This window comes from Vigna umbellata, chromosome 7 (assembly GCF_029865625.1).
Source record: "Vigna umbellata cultivar VRB3 chromosome 7, Vumbellata_1.0, whole genome shotgun sequence".
Classification (NCBI taxonomy): Eukaryota; Viridiplantae; Streptophyta; class Magnoliopsida; order Fabales; family Fabaceae; genus Vigna; species Vigna umbellata.
In genome coordinates this window covers 28,802,456-28,826,326 of record NC_142171.1, presented here as the reverse complement: position 1 = coordinate 28,826,326, position 23,871 = coordinate 28,802,456, and the positions used below count along the sequence as shown (strand labels likewise).

The window sequence follows — 23,871 nt, the reverse complement described above, 5'->3', positions numbered from 1 at the left end:
AACACATCCAAAAATATGAGGTGGTAAATAAACTATGGGAGGAAGGATACAATGATCAGACAACACATCAAAAGGCCTTCGAAAGTTAAGCACACTAGAAGGAGTTCGATTAATTAAATAAACGGCAGAGCTCACAGCCTCACCCCATAAATTGGATGGGACATTACCATCTATCAAAAGTGATCTTGTCACCTCTAATATATGTCTATTTTTCCTCTCAACCACTCCATTTTGTTGTGGTGAATAAGGACATGTAGTTTGATGCAAGACGCCTTTAGAGTTCATGAACTCTATTAATTCAGTCTTCAAATATTCTTCTCCATTGTTTGATCGAATGACCTTAATAGATGTGTTAAATTTTATAACAATCAAATGATAGAAGGAACGAATAACAGCACACACATCACTTTTATATTTAAGTAAATATACGCAACTTACCCGAGTACAATCATTAACAAAACTGATAAACCATTTTTTTTCATTATGTGTAGATTGCGGGGCAGGGCCCCAAACATCTGTGTGAATTAATGAAAAAGAAAAATTAGTTTTGCTATTGCTTAAAGGAAACACAACACGATGATTTTTTGCCAAAACACAAGTTTCACAAAAAAAATCAGAAATATTGCATTTATGAAATAGTGATGGAAATAATTTTTTTAAATAACCAAAAGAGGGATGTCCCAACCGTCTATGCCACAACCAAATTTCTTTTTTGTTTTTATCTTGTATGTGATCGTTCGCAAGACAAGTCAATCCTTTTTTATGGTTTGATTGTGAGACATTTTCAAGATAATACAGTCCTTCACTCTCTCTACAGCTAGAAATCTTCTCCTTGGAATGGATGTTCTGAAAAAGACAATGGGTTGGGTAAAATAAGACAACACAAGAATGTGATTTGGTTAACTTGCTGACGGAGATAAGATTACAGTTTAATGTAGGAACAAATAAAACATCAGGAATAGATAAGGAGGGTGAGAAGGATATAGTACCTATACCTTCAATAGGAGATGAGACCCCATTGGCATTAATAATAACAGTTTTAGAACAATTAGAGGAAAAATTAGTAAATATATGATGATCACAAGTCATATGATTAGTAGCACCCGAATCAATTATCCAATCACTATCCTTAGTAACAATAGAAAGATTAAGGGCAGAGTTAGATATACCTGACTTGGTCACAAATCCGGCAGCAATAGAAATATAACTCTTGGAAGCAGCGGAAGTTCCAGAATCATGTTTCTCCGATTGATTGTCATCGGAAGAAGCCATCAGAAATATTCAATGAAAAAAAGCACTGATTCCTATATCTTAGAGGATATCAGTGTTGGCTCTGATATCATAATAAAATATTTAAAGAATAATTCTGATGTATTATTTCAAAGAGTAGAGTACCATATATATACATTCAAGGATCCTATAATTCTTCGTTTATTAAATGAATGACAGGTCCACAAATCTGCACAAATTATAATAATATCTAAATTATAACTAACACAATATTTGATTGTCTAATATCTTTTAATAGAATATTTGGCATATCTTAATATATATATATATATATATATATATATATAATATTGTTTTATATTTTTCATGTAGAAACACAATGCAAACAAAGTAAAATTCATATCACTTTAACAAACTTAAGCAATAAAAATTTAATTGAAAAATATAAAATTTTGAATTCTCAATTAAATAGTTTTTAATAAAGATTCAATTAAAAATACAAAATTTTTAAAGAGAATTAAAACTTATAATTAAACTTATAATAATATAATATTTTATAATTAATTTTTCAGTATATTATTTTATATTTAATAACCATTTATTTGGGAAGTTGACTTATAGTTTATTTGTGAATAATCTAGTTAATTAATTTAAAATGTAAAAAAAGACTTAAAATAATAACATTTTACATGTGGTTAAAAGTTTTTTCCAGAAACTTTTATCTTTGTTTTCCTTATTTTATGTGAAAAACTAACCTATCGAAACCATATCACTCTCGTACATATATAACTATCTTAAAAGGGATTAAAATTTATTGGTTAATCCAATCCATCACAAGTTTGAACCAGGTTGAATTTAAAAAAGATGTAAATTCTAACACGAAGCAAAATTGAACCCAACACACTAAGATTCTAACTCATCTGGGTTGAACCACTAATGAGTTGGATTGACTCACCAACCTACCCATAAATTTTAAATTATGTTAAAAAATGAAAATCTTAATCTTAAACCATCACACGTCGTAAATTTATCCATTTGAGACTCTAATGTTATAGATGAATATATGACAACAATGATTTGATGTTAAATAATAATTTATTTTGTAATTTTGTACTTTTGGATTGATTTGAAATTTAACATAATTTTGAATTTCATTACATTTTTATTTTTATTTTTATTTTTGATTACATAAAGTTTAACATAATTTTGAATTGTATTTGGATTGAACTTTATTTATTTTAAATAATTTTTTTTAGATTAAGAAAAAAATTATAATTAAACGAAAACTCGTTTAATTCACTAACTCCGAAATTCAATTTTTTTTTAATTCACTAATAATTAAGTAAAATGATTTTGATTGAATTAAGGGATCAATTCATGGCTGTTTTGATAACAGAAACATTGAATATTGTTGAGATAATTAGATGTAATTTGATATTTTAAAATTTCTTTAATATATATAATCAATCAAATTTAATATAAAATATATTAAAAAGAGTAACTTTATCCAAAGTTACTTGTACAATTACTTAATTTTCGTCTTTCTATATATTATTATTATTATTTTATGTATGTCTTATTAATATAATAGTAGCTATTACTTAACATTTTCTTAATACATTTTATTTTACTATTAGATAAAGTTGTATACTTAACAAAAGGTGAATATAATTTTTATTTAATATTATGTTTTGTTTAATTTCAGTAATTCTTAAATTGCATTACTTACAAGCTTTTTTATTTTATAATTTGAACAATTAGTTACCTAAGATAATCATTCATAACTAAGAATGAAAATGGTGAAAATGAAGACTAAATTTGATGGATAAGTTGGCTTTATATAGAAGTGATTTTGGTTGAAGAAGAGTTGATAGACTGTTGTAGGAAACATGACACACTTATTGATATGTTATATTCATGTGAAACTTATAACAGATATAGAAAAGTTAACTTTATGACGCTAATTTTGATACAAACCTACAGTAAAAAAAATGGTTACAAAATCTTATACTGGATGGACGGAAAAGCTGGTTTATATGCATGAAAAGAGCGATAATCCAAATATAGTGAATTTTATTGATCTGTTCAAATTTTTAAAATACATACATTACCTTCGTGCATCAACATAAAATTATTTGAATAATTGATATATTCTTATACTTTTTCTTACATTACGCTATTCTTAAATTTCATTATTATCACATCTCTCATTTTTCTCTTTTTCTCTTTTTCTCTTTTTCTCCTTTTCTTGATGACCATATATAGTATTAAAAAAATAAAAAAATGCATATATATATATATATATATATATATATATATATATATATTATAAAGTTAAGTTTGCTCTTGAATCTCATGGGAAAATACTCTGACACGTCATAAGAAAGTTCATAACATCTTTTACCCATTTTATTATTTAATTAATTATATATAAGTTTCATTAAATACATAATAAATTCAAAGTTTTTAATAAAATTTACATAAAAATTATTCAATAACTAAAAATATTAAAATTTTATTCATACAAGAGTTAGTTGCTTTCAATTATTTCGTATGAAACATGGTATGTGGAAAGAAAAGTTGTGGATACTTGCTTTGTAAGGAAGGATATTAAAGCATGTTTCTTTCCATCCTCTCGTCTTTCTTTTTTCTTTATTAAAAGTGAAGAGAGCATTTGCCTTTTCAAAAGCTCAATATGCCGCAAATGCACCGCCCATAATCAATTCATCACCGCTTTAAATTTTTTTATCCCAAAATTTTTAGGGATGGGTTAATTTAATTAATGAAATATAGGAAAACAAAATACTCACTACTTCAATATCTCAACAGTTAGAGGGTTAATTTAATTCTAAATTTCTAACACTAAATAGAACATTGTCCGAACAGCACTACCCTTGTTAGCTTTTACATCACTATTGTTGTCAGAGCTATATATGAACTAATTGAACTCAATCATTGTTTAAAGAGACACCTTTGTCTGTTTCACTTTTCCAAGTTGTGCAATGAGAACTTACCACTTTAACACACGAGTCATATATGCCCTGACAAGTTTCAAATTACGAGCACTACATTAAATTAAAATACTTCTAACTTTTCTTTTCTCTTTACTTTTCTCACCCCGTTACTCTAGAGCATCAATCATATTAATCAATTATCTTTTATTTCTTTATATCATATCGCACTTTATCATTTTGTTACATACATAAAAGTAGCTTAAAAAAAACAGAAAGGAGAAAGTGGTGAATAAAGTGATTTGGTTGATTGAACTATTGAACTGTTTTAGTCATTTGTTATTTTACTTTCTTTTCTCGTCTACTTATTTCCATTATCTCTATTTCTTCGATTCTATCAAAGACTTTTGGGTGTTCAATTATGTTTCTCCTAAATAAAAATTATGTAAACAATTTTTATAAAGTGTTTTTAAAGCATTTATTCTAATATCAAAATTGGATACCAAATAGATTCTCTTGTAAAGGGACCAAAGGGTCTAATACAAAAGTGTGATCCTGAAGGCATTATTTATCTGTTAGCATGCATGTTTTTCTTTTCTTCATTAACTTATTCCTATTTTGAATTTACGTTAAGCTTAAGAGTTTTCATATAGGAACCCCTAAAAATAATAAATAACAGGAATTAGAGCATTTAAACTTTTGCAGTAGCTGCCTTGTCACTGTTATGTGTATTTCCTTTGCGCTTCATGTTCCCATGGCAGCAAGTCTTCCTAAACCCAGACAAGCAGTACTGACGGGGCTTTATACTTCTAATTTATCACCAATTCCTCTACCAACACGTCTTACACAATTTATTTATAGCTTTATAACAACATATTTTCAACAACCGAATCCATGATTTGCTAAAAACAACAATTATTCCCGTTATGCAGGTGCATAAATAAAGGGATGATTCTGCAAAACGAACCAAATCAATCTCATCACGACATTGCTACACATAGATACAAATATACAAATTTAGTGACTTCAAGTTGTGTATTATTTACAAATAAGCCAATTCTATTCTGAGGCATCCTAACAATTCAACCCGGCACAAAATAATCCATTTTCTCCACCGGAAGATTCAAAACAGATGTCTCCACCTGCACAAAAGTGGGGAAAATTAAGGAGTATTCAAATTTCAGAAAGATGACTGATTAGAACATGTGAAACAATAAGCCAAATAATCTCTTTTGATAATTAATAGTTGGCTTTTCTTGTGAAACAATAAGCCAGAATGTCAACATGCTCCTCGATAAACAAGAGAGAAAAATCATTTGAAAAATATGTGAAACAAATATGAGTAATATTAATGCCATCCAATACCACCTATGTATATGCTAGTAGCTAATAGATGCTCCTGACCGCATTTTCATCTTTCTCAACAATGTTAAGCTACGAAACTTCCATTATAGTAACTTCCTACTCAATTGACTAAAATACAAAATGAATGAACTTTGAACTTTATCGTTTTATTAAAAATATATCATAATATAACTTAGAATTTAGGGGATTTTATTGCTTTATAACGTTTGCGGCAATACTAGAAGTAACAAAAATCAATATGTAATTGTCACTGAATCCAGGGATCACTAAAATGTTTATTAATCAATTTAGTATCTGCTAGCCTATAAGTAAAGAGGATGACGTGAGAGAAAAATGTACCTCTTCAAAGGGAACAAAGACAAAGGGGGTCATGCCCCTCTTATGTGAGACAGCTGGTACATCTGGGTTGTGTGTTTCGTCATCCTGCCATCCTTCAACAACTCCAAGAATGTCCTCCTCAGGTACACTTGCCTCACTACTGTTTACACCACTAGTGACGAGTGACATCAAATCCATCCGATTGTTAGCCCCTGCTGTAGTTCCCCTTATCCTATACCGTACGCAACAGAAGCATATTGCAAAAGGAAAGTCCAATTCATACTTTCAGTAAAGATTAATTTCAAAAGAATAAGAATAAAGAAATTAGCATAATTTCTTTTTATCAAAATCCAAGCAAGTTTTACATGTTACAAAACTTCTCTTCCCTTTCTATATTCTGCTTTTCAGAATAGAACGGTTAAAACCAACGATCTTCAACAACTTTCAAGAGCCTGTGGGACATTTCAAAGTGATGTAACATAAAGACCAATTCTAATTATATTTTGGATTGATGATTTTATTCAACCTCTCATATGGTTTAAATAGGTTGAGAATTAATTATCTTACATGGGAAAGAATTCACCTATTGTAGAAGTAAGAAGGCACTTGTACCATTTTATAACTTATCCAGAATTTAACAGATCTAATTACTAAATCGTGATATCTTTTTGATGACAAATCATACCAAATTTTAGATAAATACTGGTATGTAATTTCAAAGTTAACAATGACTTTTATTTTAAAAATATATTATATGCTAAAATATATTCGCAAGATGAATTAGAAGGTAGCTTTTACATTGCATGGTACTTTGCAAACATAATGTACTTAATGGAAACATTTAATCTATTTGGAGAATAATGAAATTCACCGTCCATTAAATATTACGTGGTGTCACTTAGTCTTGGAGCAACTTGATCCCCACTCACTTTATGTTATATTATCTCTTCTATTTTATTGGTAGTGATAAAAACACATTCCTTTTTGTTTCTATGTGATCGATGTAGTCATCCTCACCAAGTGAGATAAGAACTCAAAAAATGAGTTTAGAATTAAACATAATCCCACAACATCAACTTGTAAAATGAGAACTATCCAAGTTTTATAAGCTCTATTTAAATCATATCTCTGGTTGATGTGAAATTGAACCATCACTCCTGAGGCTACAACTAATGCAAGCCTAAAAAGGCCACAACTAAGACTAGTTAATTAAGGTGGTCTTTCAACACACATAGAGCTACTAGCTTGGAGTGCGGAAAATACATAAAGGTGGCCCAACAAAGGACTAAGACTCCAATACCATTGTGAAGGGGAATCTAATTTCCTTGCTAAAAGCAACGTTCAATTAACTCCAATTTTGGATTATTAATCAATTGTATGACTAGGTTTTCTCTATTGCCTCTTTTCTAGTATCCCTTTTTATTGTCCATTATGTTGCTCAAAAGTCCTTGCTAATCAGCCAATATTTAATTATTAATCAATTGTATGACTAGGTTTTCTCTATTGCCTCTTTTCTAGTATCCCTTTTTATTGTCCATTATGTTGCTCAAAAGTCCACGTCATATGTCAGTGAACCAAGTTAAATTTACTTAAGACACAGGTGACAAATAGAATGGTTGGGATTTGAGCTTACTAGAGCTCATGTATAAAATATCCTTCCCTGTTTCAGCTCCCTTCACAAGCATAAACAACTATGCCTCCTTATTCTATGGTCCATGCTGAAAAGGATATTCTGCTTCCTAGCTTTATTCTGTTATCTGGCATGGGAGAAGGAAGAGAAATTTTTTGAGGCATCCATTGGATCAGTGAACTTCAAATCAAAACAACCTTTAACTTTAACTTATTACACTGGAAACATTTCTCTAAATTCAACACCTCATCCTCCACCGGTTGAAGATAATCTAGACAAATATTTGATCTATTTTCTAAAATTGCCAGAGTATAAATGGCCCATCAAATCCCAACCTAACAAGATGGGGAACGGGAAAGATTTAAATTCTGGTTCTTGATGTTAGCTTTACTGTTCAACAAGACATGTATGCTAATCAGGCAAACTCGTCAAATACCTTAAGCGTATCCTCAGAACAGTAGGCCGCATGCCTGGATATAAGACTGCAGCTTCAACCTGCCATGATAATAACAATTGCCAAATGCCTCAAAATCCATAAAAAGAAATATAAATACTAATTTATGCAATAAATTTCCAATAAGAGAATGTCTACTCAGATCTTTAAACAATGAAGATTAAAGCAGAGGCAGATTTATCCGGAATAAATCAATTATATAATTTAACAGACATAAGAATATAACCTTGTCATCTGACAATGTGTAGTGGCCACCAAAAACACAGTCTGCTTTAGATGATCGAAAATTCATACACTTCACCACCTCCTTGATCTTCATTGATGAATTCTACATAAAAAAAATAAAAATTCCCAACAATCAGATAGAAGAAAATATATACATTAAATGGATTCAGTCATTACTGAATTATAACCTTGTAAAGGAATCGCCCAGATGGAAAAAATCTCATGTACCGAAAATAGCAGACCTGCAGAACATAGAGAAAATTTACATGCAAAAATTAAATAGGTAAATAAATGAAAAACTAAACAAGATTTTGCACAACTTGCTTTTACAATGTCTCTCACACATACACCGAAACTTGAGGACCAATATATATATAGAACCCACATTTTTATACACTTTTAAATGGTTCAGGGAATCATCCTAGATGCACTGCTTTGCTGCCAAAAAACAATTATTTCTTCTTTCTAAATTAAATTTTTCAAGTGAAAAAGAGGTATCAAGGAATATCCTGTATATTCAGATCAAGAAACCACCATTGCATAAAATAAATACATAAAACACACCTACCGGGGCAAGGTAATCAAAATTTTCATTAAAACCCTCCTGTATTGTGGATGAAACTAAAAGGACAATACAAACTTCAAAAGCATTCCATCATCCCAACCAAGGATAACAATAAACTCACCAGCCTTCTCCAACAATTATAATGGTTTATAAGTAGAAATATCCTATTAGATACTATAGAAGTAAACGGCCATAGTACTAAGGAGACTAGAAATAATACCCAAAGGCGCACCCCTATACTCAGGTTTTTCACACTCTCAAGAGGCTCTGACTGAAACGTTGTGGGTTACAACAATACAATTTCGTCAATGGGAATTATCATATGTCAATCACCAATAGAAACTGAAATTCGAAAAGTGATTTACTTGCCACTTGAATTTGTGTGACCAAGACAAATATCTTTCTTAAAGTCTTAAATCTAGAGGGACAACAAGAAGGGCTAGCAGCTATCCATCTAGTTTTTGAGGTTATCCGGACAGGAGATCAAAAGGTGTGATTTGCAGGTTCATAGACCTATCAAGTATATTACCGTAAAGGTCTTAAAGAACAAGGTTCATCACATGAAAATGCTAGGATTCCATATTGTATAGGATTTATAAATTCAGATACAATTTTACGGTTGCGAGTAACAAGGGTTTCTAACTCTTAAAAATCACTGAACACTGATGATGCTGGATTTCTAAATGACGAATACTAAGGTAAGGGCTGGCTGTTTGGTTTCTGTCTTTATTTTCAGTTGATAAGTTTTCATTTACAATGACAAAAATGTTATCTTGTATTCCTTTTCTTTCTTGTCTTCAAGTCTTAGGGAAAGAACTTGAAAACAGGATATGGAATGGAAACATAGTAACACTTCTGTAGTTATTAATGAAAATGTATGAACTGAGAATTAAAAAAGAAAATAAAGCAAATACCTTCTGATACTTACAAAATAACAGTCTACTACAAGCATCTTATTCCCCAAAATAAGATATTGAAAAAAAGTTGACAAAAACCCAGTTAACAACATGCTATTTAATGACACAGTAACAAATATTTAAAAAAGAAAAAGATAAAAAATGTCTATTGCTCAGCAATACAAGTAGATATTGATGCATACCACATGTACGGGATTAGTGATTTTCCACTCAGCAACTCCAGCTCGAATATAGGTATTTCTACTCACATAAAGACCTGAGTCATGAAAGCATGTTAAGACAACGAACCTAACTTAAAATGTAACATAAAAGGGATAGGAAAATAGAGTAAGTTTTGTTATAGCTTGAATTTAAAGTTCATTTTCTTATTTTTCTTCTTCTCTTTTGATCTTTGGTTGTGGAGGAGGGGAGGGTAATAAATGTGAATGCTAAGATGTCCCACATTGGTCAGGAATATGTCAGGATAGTCCTTATAAGGTTAGAGTAATCCTCTACCCCGACTTAGCTTTTGGGTTTCCAGTCTATTTCCAATATAAAACCATACCCGATCAAGTCTAAATGTTGGGTTACTTGCAAAATGTACTAGTGTGAACTTTATGCTCCAAATCTTCGTATTAGGAAAGGAAGGAGAGTTAAGATGTCAAGCATTGATTAGGGAAAAGGAATATGGCCAAAATACTCCTAATAGTGCTAGGACAATCCTTCCTTTTTAGAATAGCTTTAGGGCTAAGTTAGGCCAAGTCCATTTCTAATAATGAGAATAAAAAACTATAACCATCACACACCATTGCCAGTCAATATGAGGAGCAGAAAATAAAGTTATGCAATAAAAAACAGTTTTTCTTACCATCAGTCCGCAACCTTGGTCGTAACAGCCACATTTTCCGCCATGATCCATAATATTTTGATTGAAGTATCTTATAGTTTTCCACAATCCCAGATAGCTTCATAAAAGGGACTCCATAATCAGAAATGTGATTTTTAAGCAGTAGGAGTTCTATAGTCAAAAACCTTATTTTGAGTTTACCTGCCAAGCCTTCAAGCATGCATTGCGCCAAAATACAGGATTACGAATTGTGTACTTCCATTTTCGACACACACAAGCTGCCCTCCCCAAGTCATATGGAGTCATTCGAGTAAAGACCTATAAAATATATTCAGTAAAAATCTCAGCTTTTCTAGTAGACAAAGATAGACTTTTTAGAATATGAATTTCCGTGCGTATAATTTATTCAAAAATCGGAGAGAAAGACAAACAGTTTTCATAAATGTTTCAAACAAGTGAAAGAACTACGTCACTGATGTTCTAGTTCTTATTTTAAGTACAGTTCCTGAGCTCAAAGGTGACCATCGACAAGGCAAATCTACTATCAAGTTAGTTTTCAAAAGTGGTATTTTTGAGAGAGAGTGTGCGCGTGAGAGAGAAAGAGAGTGAGAAAACAATGAATTCGTAAACATGACCAAACTGTTCCACATCAAACATTTAGACCAGACACGACTGATCTTTGGTAGTAGCATACATCAGATAGTAACTAGTCCCATTGCCACTTTCACATAAAAAAACTTCCACTATCAAGAACCACCATTAAATCAGTGATAAAAAAATATAAAAGTTGATAACGTGAAATACTTCAAAAAGCAGCTCATCAGGTAATGAGCGATGTATAAGTGCAGGATCCACGTAAGGCCTCCTACTTGCACTCCCAAATGGCGCAACAGGTCTAACATTAACTCCATAAAGATCTGGAACAAAATGCATAACAACAAAAATAAGTGAATTAGACCACCCAGTTATACAGAACAAACAAATGTCAACATTGTAACAGCGTGGAACATACCAAGCCATGGCCTCCTCGTAATAAAATAGTCAACGGTCTTCAACCTCAGAACCGACTCGAGTTCAGAGGAAACCGCCAACGCAAAATCTGTACAGAAGGAAAACACAAATTAACACTAAGAGTTTGATCACTCGTTCGTAAAAGAACCAGTCTCCTCACAGGAAATGAACTTCATTGTTCAGCTGAATAGCCAATCTTTAATTCTCAATTGACCAAAATTTCGAAAACACATACCAAAATTAAGAAAATACACGACAACAATGGATATTACAAAATTGATAAATAGGAATAATTAATTGTGTGGGAAGAGAAAATCCAAGTGTACCAGAACCAGAAGCCATGGATGAATGTGGCAGCAGAGCCAGGTTCCTTGGCGAATTTCTCAGGCAAATCGAGAAGAAAGACCAAAAGAGGGAACGTGGTTGGGTGACAATTGCAGAACAGAAGAACACACCTAAACGATGCCGTATCCACGTAGGCCAGGTACGTACTAAGCGCCCCAAAATTTATGGCGGGTCCATTTATATGAAGCCTGAAACTGACATGTTACAACCCATCCCATGGTTGTAGTATTTCTAATAAACAAATTATGTTTTATAATCGCGTCTAGATACATTGCTCAAGTTTTAAAAAGCAATTTCTGTAACTCTTTTATAAGTTATTATTTAAATATTTTCTATATTTTGTTATTATTCAAAAATTTTAAAATATGTATTTTATTCAGGAATTTATCTAATCATTAAATATTATTTAAATATTTTGAAACTGTTCTAACAATTTTGAACTTTTAAAAAGTTTATTTATATCAAATGTTATGCATTACCCATTAACTTATATAATTTTAAAATATTAACTTTGAATCAATTATTTTGGAAATTATATAAACTTTTTATAAAATCCTTTCCAATAAAAAATATCAAAATTGATATTTTTACTCAAAAATACAAGCCGCTGAATTTCAACCCTATTGTTAAAATAGTTTAATTTATGTGTGCACACAAAAATTACTAGTGTTAATGAAAAATGCTAAATTTAATTTTTAAAATAAACAATATATTTTTTTCTGACTATTTTTATAAGATTATTTACAATATATTTGTACATTAAAATGGTTCTGTTAAATTACAAACTTATTATGCAGAATTGTAGTAGTGCTTATCTTTTTTCTTTTAAATTCAAAATACACAAATTATAGATAATGCATTTGGAACCACACAGCTTCAAATTGTAAATGGGTGTTGTGTCACGTGTGCCTTCGGCTTCTTGAGGCCCTATTTGTTCTTCTTTTTGTTGGACTTGGGCCTTTGGATAAATAATGAAGCCCAAACAGAAAATAGATACAAAAAATAAGTGCACACAAAAATATGTAAATGTAGGTATACGAGGTTGATTATGCAATTGTTAGAAATGGTAAAACATAAATTTATTGAAAACAATATTCACTATTTATAGATAATTTTATAATCAATATTTGAGAAAGAAATTAATTATGGTAATCAAACGTTAAAAACTCACTTCTACATAGATATGTCATTTTAACTCATTGGGTTGATTCTAACTTCATTTAAAACTAAGTTCCTTATATTTGGCTCATTCAAGAGGAGATTTTTCTGAATTTCCAACCCCAAAATCCATAGAAAGTGGATTGAGTTGAGATAGGGTGGAGCTGACCCCTGAAACTTCTCCCTACAGGCATTCCTACACACATCAGAAAAACAAGTTATATACAGATATTTCAAACCTCAAATATACTTCTTGATGGCGTCAGTAACTTTTTTGTTAATTTATTTTATTACGTGGTTTGTTAATCTATCTTTTCCCTTGTTAATCCATCAATGAGTAAATTTTAGGTCTAGAAATCTCTTTATATAACTTGCTTTTCTGATATGTGCATGAATGCAAGTCCACATATGTGTGACTTTAATGAATGAGAAGGGAGGAGTTTCAAGGGCTACACCCTATCTCAAATCTAACCCACTTTTTTGGGTTTTGGGAATGATAAAAACCTCTTCTTGAATGGACAAAATAATGAGAAACTTAGTTTTAAATGGAGTTAAAATCAATCCATAAAGTTTGAGTTAAAATGACAAACGTAACAATATCTTAGAAGTTTTTTTTTTCTAATTTTCTTGACCATGAACAAGGCTTTTTATACATGTTTTCTTTTTAGTTTCATTTATTATTATACTAATCTATTGATTTATTTGGACATTCAAGTTAATTAGTATCCTATTTAGAGACTTGTTATTTAATGTTGGTTTACATGTGCACCTTATTATAGGTAGTCTTAAGAAAAATTAAGGTCACAGAAAACTTTTAAATAAGTAAAATTTGATATTAAAAATATTTATATTAGTGTAAAAAATTTTAAACAATATTGATCAACAAAATTATTGCTAACACGGGTTTCAAATAATTATTATAATTAAAAATCAATCAAATTACAGTGTGAGCAGGTTTATGACAAATGATGTAATTTTTTTTAGATGTTGGGAGAAGTTAGTTATGACAGGTATAAAAGAAGTATAATTAAGATAGAACATGTTTCAGTCAGTTTTTTCATAAACTTTTAGAAGAAAATATTATTTAGAATCAATGTATATAACCTTATGTAGGACTTAAATGAATTGAACTTCCATTAAATTATTGAGGTTTTATTTTAAGGGAAAAAAAAAGGACTAAATTCATTTCAAACATATAAGCCATTAAAATTGAATTGAACTATTTAAATTTAGAAAACAAAATCTAAAAAATTCATTTTTTTCTCTTCCTGAACTGTCATTTTTCATTTTTAGTTTTCTCAAGTTTGTGGCCAATTAACAGGTAGCATCTTCTCATTTCTACATATATTTCTTATTCATCCATATAAAAAGAAAGTTTAATACATCATCTGGTCCCTACTTTATGGGGTTTGGTTCAAACTGATCCTACCTTTTGAAAAAGTTCAGTAAAATCCCATATTTTGTTTTAAAATGTTCAATACGGTCCTTTTCGTTGACGCCGTTAAAAACATAACGGTGCAGATGTCACTGTGACCAAACCTGAGTGAGTTGTTTTGTTTGATGGTTACGTGGCAATGTGAAGTGAAGTGAGCTGGTGAAAATATTTAAAAATAAAATAAAATGACGTAAGGTAGGTGGTAGGTTTAAGTTTGGGTTAAAGAAAATTACCCTTATCTAAGACTGATTTCGCTATTTCTGGGTTCAACATTGTGTTGCAAGTGGTGTTGTAATGAGGGTTGGCTGTTGATTCCTTGAAGATGAAATTGGAACAGCGTACGTATGTGAGGTAAGTGGTCCTAATATAAGCCTAATAACTTGATGTTGTTGTTGTTGTATTTGGGGGTTAGGGTTTAATTATATTTTGTTCCATTGACGATGATTTTGGGGGTATAAATTTGTTGGTTAAATATTGTATGTTGAATTGTTTTGTAATGCGTTGTCTATTGTGTTTTAAATATGATTATAGTTGTCGCTTCTAGGGTGGTTGAAGATAGTGAGCAAGATTGTTGGCCTTTTGGGGTTGATAGTGGTCCCATTGTTGTTAGTTTAAGTAATTTTAGTGGTCCCCGTTTGCATTTGAGTTGTAGGGATTGAGATGTCATGCAATTACAGCAATGAACTACTCAAATGAAGACCCACAAAATTTTGTACCCTCTTGGTTCACAAGATCCACATATGAAGAGACGTATGCCTCTATGATTTATCCTGTCAATGGGTAGTTGCTATGGGAAAGAACAAGCTATGTTGATGTAATGCCACTAATTATTCGAAAGTTGCCTGGGAGGCCAAAAAAAAAAGAAAGTTGGAGGTGTGGGAGTTAACAAAGGATGCCACCCAAATGAGAGTTGATGGCCATAGAAAGAAATGTACCATCTGTCGTCAAGTGGGACACAACAGAAAAAACTGCCCCTTACGTCCAGACATCACACAACCAACATGTCCCTTAGCCTCACAGCAAACATGTCTCAAATCTCCGCAACCACCACAACCTACTCAAGAGTCCATTCCACATTCAACACCACCAATCTTGAGGAAGAAGTTAGATTTTAGATGAAAAGTTTATATGTCAATTACAAACACTTTGGATGTATTTTGAACTTATAAAAACTCCTGAACTATGTAGTATGTTGATGCAGTTGTATTTTAATGAACTAATTTACTTATGTATATTCACAACTAATGTGATCAAGTTTTATTATTTACTTTGATTGTCATGTGATGAACTTTTATTATGTACTTTCTAGGTGCACTTTAATTATGTAGTCATGATTAACACTTGTGTTGGTATATTATGGCAGAGATGTTACATGTGTTGATATCCATTTGGGACCAAAAGTAACAGTTTTAAATTCAAAAGGGGACCACATTGGACATTTTAAAATGAAAGCGGATACTAAATTTAACATTTCACATGAACACCTTCATATTACATTGACTTTCACCTTCACATTACATGAACATAAACATTCACCTACACTTTAACCTAAACATTGAGCTTCACCTTCACACTGATATGAACATAAACACTGACCTAGACCTCAACGTAAACATTGACCCACCTACGAAGATCAACCTAAACAGACCCACATTGTCACAGTGTTCACCGCAATAACAACACACACAGCTCCAAGTAACAATTTTATCCTTTTCTGCAACTTTTGGACTAAAATTTCTAACTCACATATCCTCCTCCTTTGTCTGACAATTTCACCATCTCTTTCGTCATTATTTTCTTCATTACACCACTTGAAAAAGTTACAGTACATCCCTCTTGAAAATCCACCATGTTATGAACAAATAAGGCACCAAAATTGGTTCTAACTCATCAATCTATGAACAAATAAATTCCAAATAAAGTGACAAGGGTATTCAAAAAACATTGTAATGACAATATCCCCAAAATTGTCTGCTAGCATTCTGTGGAGTTCTCGCCACTTTGCTCACAACATAATCACCACATTGTAATGAACAAATAAATTCCAAATAAAGTGACAAGGGTATTAAAAAAACATTGTAATGACGACATCCCCAAAATTGTCTATTAGCATTCTGTGGAGTTCTCGCCACTTTGCTCACAACATAATCACCACATTTGCAACAAGGGATTATCCCACCTCCCCTCCAACCACCATCATTTGCGGATTGCGAATTTCTTTCCCACCTTGTTTTGGAACAAGAAGAACAACCTTGGGAAGAAGTCATTTCTATCTACCCACAACCATTGTGTTAAAAAAAGGGAACAACTTGCACGAACCCTAATCACCCCTTTTATTAGACACAATAACCTCAACTTTAAACATTTCCACCAACTCACTTCACTTCACAGTGCCACGTAATCATCAAACAAAACAGGTCACTCAGGTTTGGCCACGGTGGCATCTGTACCGTTATGTTTTTAACAGCGTCAACGAAAATGACCTTATTGAACATTTTTAAACGAAATATGGGCCTTACTGACCTCTTTCAAAAGGTAGAATCAGTTTGAACCAAACCCCCAAAAGTAGGAACCAAATAATGTATTAAACCTAAAAAGAATCTTATTTCGTTTTCTTTAAATTGTGTAATCTAAAAGTAAAACATACCTTCTAAATTATATAATCAAATCAAAATTATTTTTGGATTATTTAATTTAAAAGTTATATTAAAAAAATATTTTTAGATTTTATAATCTAAAGGTTAAAAATAACTTTTAAATTGTATAAGTTATTTTCAAAGTTATTTTCTACTTCTGCATTGTGTAATCCTGAAAACAAAAATTCAAATTACATAAAAAATAGAAAGTTTTTTTATGTGGGCTGCATACGGAAGTGCAGAAAGAAACTACCCAATTAACACTCTAGAGTCCAAATAGGGTTAGGAAGTTGTGTGTGTCCATAATTTCTATTTCATGGTTGGTGTATTTTTATTTTCTTTAAAAGAAATATATGATTAAAGATGGGAATAGATAACACATATAAAAGAAATATAATATTTATTATTTGTAAGATATATTTCGTCACTCATTTTTAGATTACTTATTGATGTTTAATTTTGTAATTAAAGTATAAATTTTGTAATTAAAGTATAAGAAGATGTGTTGAAAATTTTATATTAAATATAAACACAATCAATTTAAAGTATATAAGTAAATGTAGATTTCATCTTACAAACTGATTTTGTGAGATTAAATTAGACTTAAAGTTATTATTAACATATATACAATAAAAATATCTACAAATTAATTTATTAAATATAAATATTTATAATTATATATATTAATTCTCTCTATTTGATATATTCATTTCAAAAGTTTAACCTACTTAATAATAATAACATTAAATTCATTTAAATTATTATATTATTTAATGTAATTTTTTGAATTATTTTTAAATTTTGATTAAGTTGCGCACGAGATTAATTCAATTAATTAATTATTTTTTCAAAAGTTAGAAGTGTTTCTGACAGATAAGAGTGATCCTAGGACATCTGCAGTCACTGCACAACTGACTATAACATCCCTAAAACGGACGTTAAACTTCACGGTCAAGGTACGGTAGTCATACTTCTTGAATACCAGTTCAACCTTGGCACTGGAAAATGACATTCAATATCATTACTAGAGAAATTTGATAATATGCAAATGAAATTAAAAATCTTTAAAATACTGTTTATAAATTAATTAAATATTTTTGTGATTCATTATTTATCACTTAACAATTACAATTTACTTTCAAACTATTAAAATTCATCCAGAATTATAGATAAATAAAATATTAGTTTGAAATCAATGTTCAATATAAAAAATTAATGACCTTTAAAAAAATTTCTGTTTAAAAAAAATTCAGATTTATCATATAAAATCATTTGAACTTGTTTTTCTTTTTCCTTAATACACATAACATAATAAGAAACAAAAACAACTGTTATATGGAAGTTATTGCATATATCTATAATCTTAACAGCAGAAGATGAAAAGACTGAGAAGTTTATAATTATTTTCGAAAATAATCTTATAAGCATTGACATTATTTATATGTGCAAGAAAAGGAATGTAGTGGAGAATTGAAGGAACAGTGGCAGTCCAAGAAATAATGAATGTGAAAGCAAAGATTCCTATATTGATTATGGGCCTCCACTACAAATTCCACTTCCTTTTTCTTGTAGAGTCGTTCAATCAAAGAAGTGACAATGATGGCTTAAAGACATTTTAAAGAGAAAAATGGAGATGAAAGTTCTATAGTGGATAGGATCAAACTATTCTTAATGATGTCAACATCATAATTATTGAATACATGTGCATGTTTTTATTTATAGTTGTCTTATGAACATAATTTTATCTATAAGATATAATCATAACAAAAAACTAAATAATTGTAAGAAAATAATTCACTGTTTAACAATTGACAACCTATAATATAATATAATATAATATAATAGTATAAATCATAATATTAATGAGAGATATGGAGAAATACTTGCGGAGTTCGAAAAACATACGAAGTTCGAAAAGAGTTAGTGTAAAGAAAACTTACACCAAACTTAAAAGAATTGTTCAAGATTGTAAATGACATAAAGAATGAGGTATATCGTCTAGAACATCTAAATAGGAAGAGAATTTCTAACTTACAATGCCTTACTTTTCAAAAAAATTTAAGCTAAATAATTACAATGAATCTTGGTGTAATATTTTTTTTCAAAGAATTCAGTAAAGTCATATTTTAGAAAACTTGTGCAAGTGTAGCTCTAGCCAATTTATAACTAGTCGATAGTCGATGAAGGAAGAGTTCATTTAAAGTAATCACTACCGATCACTCGTTGAGTTGGTGAAAAAAGAGTTCACCCAAGTGAACCTGTGTCGGTCAGGCGCTGAGGTGGTGAAGGAAGAGTTCTGTAAAGGACCTCTACCCCTCGATCCAAACAAAACTAGGTGAGGGAAGAGTTCACCAAAGTGAACCCGTATCGGTCATGTGTTGATTTGGTGAAGGAAGAGTTATGCAAAAAAAAATTATGTTGTTCGATCTAAACAATCAAATAACTTGGTGAAGGAAGAGTTCATCTAAGTGAACCCCTTCCAATCAAATTTCAAGTTGGTTAAGAAAATTTTCATTCGCGAACCCTTGTCCCTTGGCCCAACAAGTAAGAGGATGACCTAGGTGAAAACATTTACAACAAAAGCGGTTTAGTAAACGTCTTGACTAATCATCGAGGAAGCATTCAACCTATTAGTTTTAAAGAGCGAGAGCATCTAGTTGATCGTTCAACTTGCATATTTGTTTACTAACTTAAGTTTTACCGCTTAAAGTCTCACGTTTAGTTTAAACAAAAGTAGTTTTACCTGATCGGTTTCAGGAGGCTTATTACTTAATTCGTAAAGTTGTTAGAACAATCATACGATTCAATAAAATCGTAGCAAATAAGAAGCAACAATAAAAGGACAACAGATGAAAGGAAAGAACATTTAATTAATGTGTCAAGATGTGTGTACAAAAAATAATATGACAACCTGTGAGCTAGGCTAACAAAAAATAAGGTGACCCTCTCGACCAAGACCCCTAAGCACGAGGCCTATCCCGATTGTCCTCACCAACGTCAACGAGGGTTAATCGTCATACTTATAGTTGACCAGACAGGTACATTATACACAAGCCTTCAAGCTTAAGAATTAAATAATGTACTAAAGGTTTATATTTTGGCCACTCGATATTATGTCACCTTCCCCTTTTGGTCGTTTGTTCCAATTTATAACCTTTGGGGGGAGAGATGTAACGCCTTGATCTTGCGTTTGTCGTAATTTGAAATGTTGGAACTTTCTTGACCGTTAGATGCAAACAAATCTAACAGTGGAGGATTAGAGACAATTGAGATGCACGTTCCTATAAATAAGGGTGATCTGATATGTTATTTTTACCTTTTCCTTAATTCGTTTCTCACTCAAACAATAGTTTTCATATTTAAGGTAATAATGTCTATTGTTCGTATTTCTTCATCAAAGGAGTCTTCTAGTAGAAATGACAAAAGATATGCAAATTATGCGTCGTCGTCATTGGTATCATTATTGGTGTTTTCACACGATGTTTAGGGATCAACTGAGCAAAGTCTAGACTCGGTTGACAACATGATAACCAATGTAAATACAGAGAATTAGAGTAATCCTCCTAAAGTTGTTGAGGAGGATTCAACCCCATAAATTGAGGTTGATATTTCAAATAAGGGGGATGAATTGAATCTCTCAATCATCCCAAGCTACGATTGGGCATCCTTTAAAATTCGAGAGTATGTAACTCGCTTCCGATGTAGTCAGGACATATGTGAATGGTCAAGCGGTCATATGTGATTGAAGATGGCATGAGTTGTAACCTAATCAACCTGCATGTATGTAAAGGGAATGAGTACAATGGGAGAAGGGTTGCCCTATAGACTTCTTTTACACGTACTCTTGCTTATTCAACAAGTTGCTTGTTTGGGTTCAATTTGATGAGTTTCAAATGGGCATGTTGCGTGAGATGAATGTTGTGTCGACCCAACTGCATCCAAATAGTTAGGCGTAACTATAGGCCTTCAGAGTGTTAGGCTTAGCCTGAATGCTAAGAAAAAATATGTCTTTAATAGCCAAAAGGAAAAGTTGTTATTCTCTTTGTACGCAACCTCATACAAAGGGTTCAAGAATGGATATTTCAAAATCGTGATAAGAGAGGTCGGTCGGTTACACTCTTTTGATGTTGATGGTCAAACTAAATTTCCTCTTATTAGACCTGAGATCCCAAGAGACTAACTTCTTGGATCTCATCGATGATGACAACTAAAGAATCATCAGCACTCATCAATGAACTCCTCCACTATCTCTTGCCTCGAGGATTTCTTTAGTGTCACGGGTTTTTGACCCTTTATAACAAAACTTTTGATAAATTGACTTTCTTTAATTTCACAACCGTCATTAGGTTTTAATTTGTTAATTTTTTTTTTAGTTTTTCAGAGGTTATAGTTTTCAATAATCCAAAGTGGTAAGACAATTGATGTTGGATTATCAAATGGGCGTTTAAGTAAAAACAAAACCAGTTTTCTTTTTGAAGTTATATTACTTAAATGATATGAGAAAGCAAAAAGTCTTCTATTCAATTCCTGGATGAAAGTTACTCAAACAAATCATTTATATATATATATATATATATATATATATATATATATATATATATATATATGAGATTGATTTGTCAATGTGCATATATGCAAATATATTTATATACAAATATGTTTATATGCAAATATGTTTATTGATTATGACTTTGTTTTATTGTGATGTTTTTATGGTATGTTTCATCAATATAATCCTTTATGTATGTGTTGTCTATTGAGACGTGTTTTCATTTTCGGATAAGTGATGAGGATATATAAGATGATACTATGTTACAATAATGATAGCATTAACTATGGTACAATGATTGTAGCATTAACAAACTGAGATATTATATACTTCATTGATAATATAATCGCAAATAAGCTTCACATGGTGAGATTCTTGTGTCAATTTTTTTTATAACAGTAACATAACCATTATTATTTTTTGTCATTGGAATTTTTAACTACTCAAATTTTAGTTTATTAGAATATATTTAATTTTTCAAACAGGTTGAGTGTGACAATTTACGTGTTTTTATGAGAATACTATTAAATATGTTCATGCGGGTGAGATACAACTTTTATTTGTTATATATATATATATATATATATATATATATATATATATATATATATATATATAAAATAATGTGTGTATATATATATATATATATATATTATATATGTTGATGTATAATGATTTTTTAAATTAGTTTATTCATATATCTTTATATGTATTTATAAGTATACTTGATTCAAGAGTAAATAATGTCGCAGACAGTGCTAGAAGAATTGAAAAGATTTTCTAAATTTGTCTAATGGTTTGATTATGCGCACATAATTATATATTAAAAACATTGGAAACTTTAAGATAAAATTTATATTATAATTAATTAAAGCAGTGAATAAGACAACGGGTTAGAGATGAATAATATTTATACGATATTTGATTTATAATAAAAGAATTTATTCGTTACCCATCTTATTATTTATAAGTTATTCGTTTAAAAAATTTATAAACATAATATTAAAATATTTATTATTCGAAAATAATATTTTTATCCAAAAAAAAAAAGTACTCGTGATCTCGTTATCCGTATATGTGACATCTAATTAGTATTTTTTTTCCTTTTTATTATTTTATAGAGCTGTCAAAACGGGTAATCTGGTCCGACCTGACCTGACCCACCACGGGTTGGTCACTTAGTGAGTCAACCCAACCCGGCTCGTTTATTAGCGAGCCAAAAAAATTTGAACCTGACCCCACCCACCATGGATTGGTGGGTTAAACAGGTTGGCTCATTGGCTAACTTAATTAACTTTTTTTTCATCCTCTTCTTCTCAGATTCTTGATTCTTATAATATGTTACTTTGATTGATCAAATTGAAACAGTAATAATTGGACCAATTGATATAAAAGAAAATGAAACAAAAAAAATATATTGTTATATATATTATAAGTTATCAAGCATAAAATTTTACCAATTTAGTTTAATGAGACATACACAACCGTTTGACCAAGAAACTACCTATGTCGTTAACAAAAATATATAGCACAAGTGTCTTGCTTGTAGATAGGTCTAAAAACAAGATAAAACAAATAATATATTCCTGAATCATCCAATCTACAATATTATCCATCTATTAAATTGGAGTCCTGAATAAATTCACAGTATTATGCATCTTCTTCTTTATCTCCATCTATAATATTATCCAATTTATAGTTTTAGGGTTTTATTTGTAGAGAGAAACTTTTGGAAAGACAGCAACGCGAAAGGTTTTATCGCTAAGTAAAGGTTGTGCATTTTGAATAATTAATTTAATTTATTTGATTTCAATAAAAAAAATAGGATTTGAATAATTAATTTAATTAAAAAATAGTGGGTTAGTAATCCAACCCACCACATGTTCAATCCGTGTAAGCTGGATTCTTAATAAATCGGATAAAATTGATTCGCATAAAAAATTTTATATTTTTTTCTAACCCAACTTAGTTCAAACTTTGTTATAAGCCGAATTAGCTCAAACGTTTCAACCTTTTGACCGGACTAGTATTTCACTTTAGTCATGTTGGTGGCCGGTGTTAACTGAAAAAAGTAGCAAAAGTTATTTGTATGGTAAAGGTTTACTGATAGGCTCTAGGGAGGAAAGGGTGTCGTCTTTTTCAGAAAAAGGAATCCATGAAAGTAGAAAGATTCTCCTCCTAAACACATAAAATATGAAACAAGTTATGATAGTGAGAATCAGACACCAAAAAGAGATTTTATATCAATTAAATGAA

The 23,871-nt window shown here is 30.6% G+C and overlaps 1 protein-coding gene across 1 annotated transcript; it reads right to left on the bottom strand.

Annotated features, from left to right (window-relative positions):
- Positions 1 to 5,021: 5,021 nt before the first annotated feature.
- LOC124830631 (F-box protein 7) lies at positions 5,022 to 11,988 on the bottom strand. Its single transcript, XM_047304407.2, has 11 exons — positions 11,819 to 11,988; positions 11,494 to 11,580; positions 11,286 to 11,398; positions 10,683 to 10,799; positions 10,503 to 10,599; positions 9,838 to 9,911; positions 8,362 to 8,415; positions 8,175 to 8,276; positions 7,931 to 7,989; positions 5,886 to 6,096; positions 5,022 to 5,323 (listed from the first exon to the last, which is right to left on the bottom strand). The coding sequence occupies exons 1-11, from the start codon at positions 11,832 to 11,834 to the stop codon at positions 5,264 to 5,266; spliced, it is 990 nt and encodes a 329-aa protein (XP_047160363.1). The 5' UTR covers positions 11,835 to 11,988; the 3' UTR covers positions 5,022 to 5,263.
- Positions 11,989 to 23,871: the final 11,883 nt, after the last annotated feature.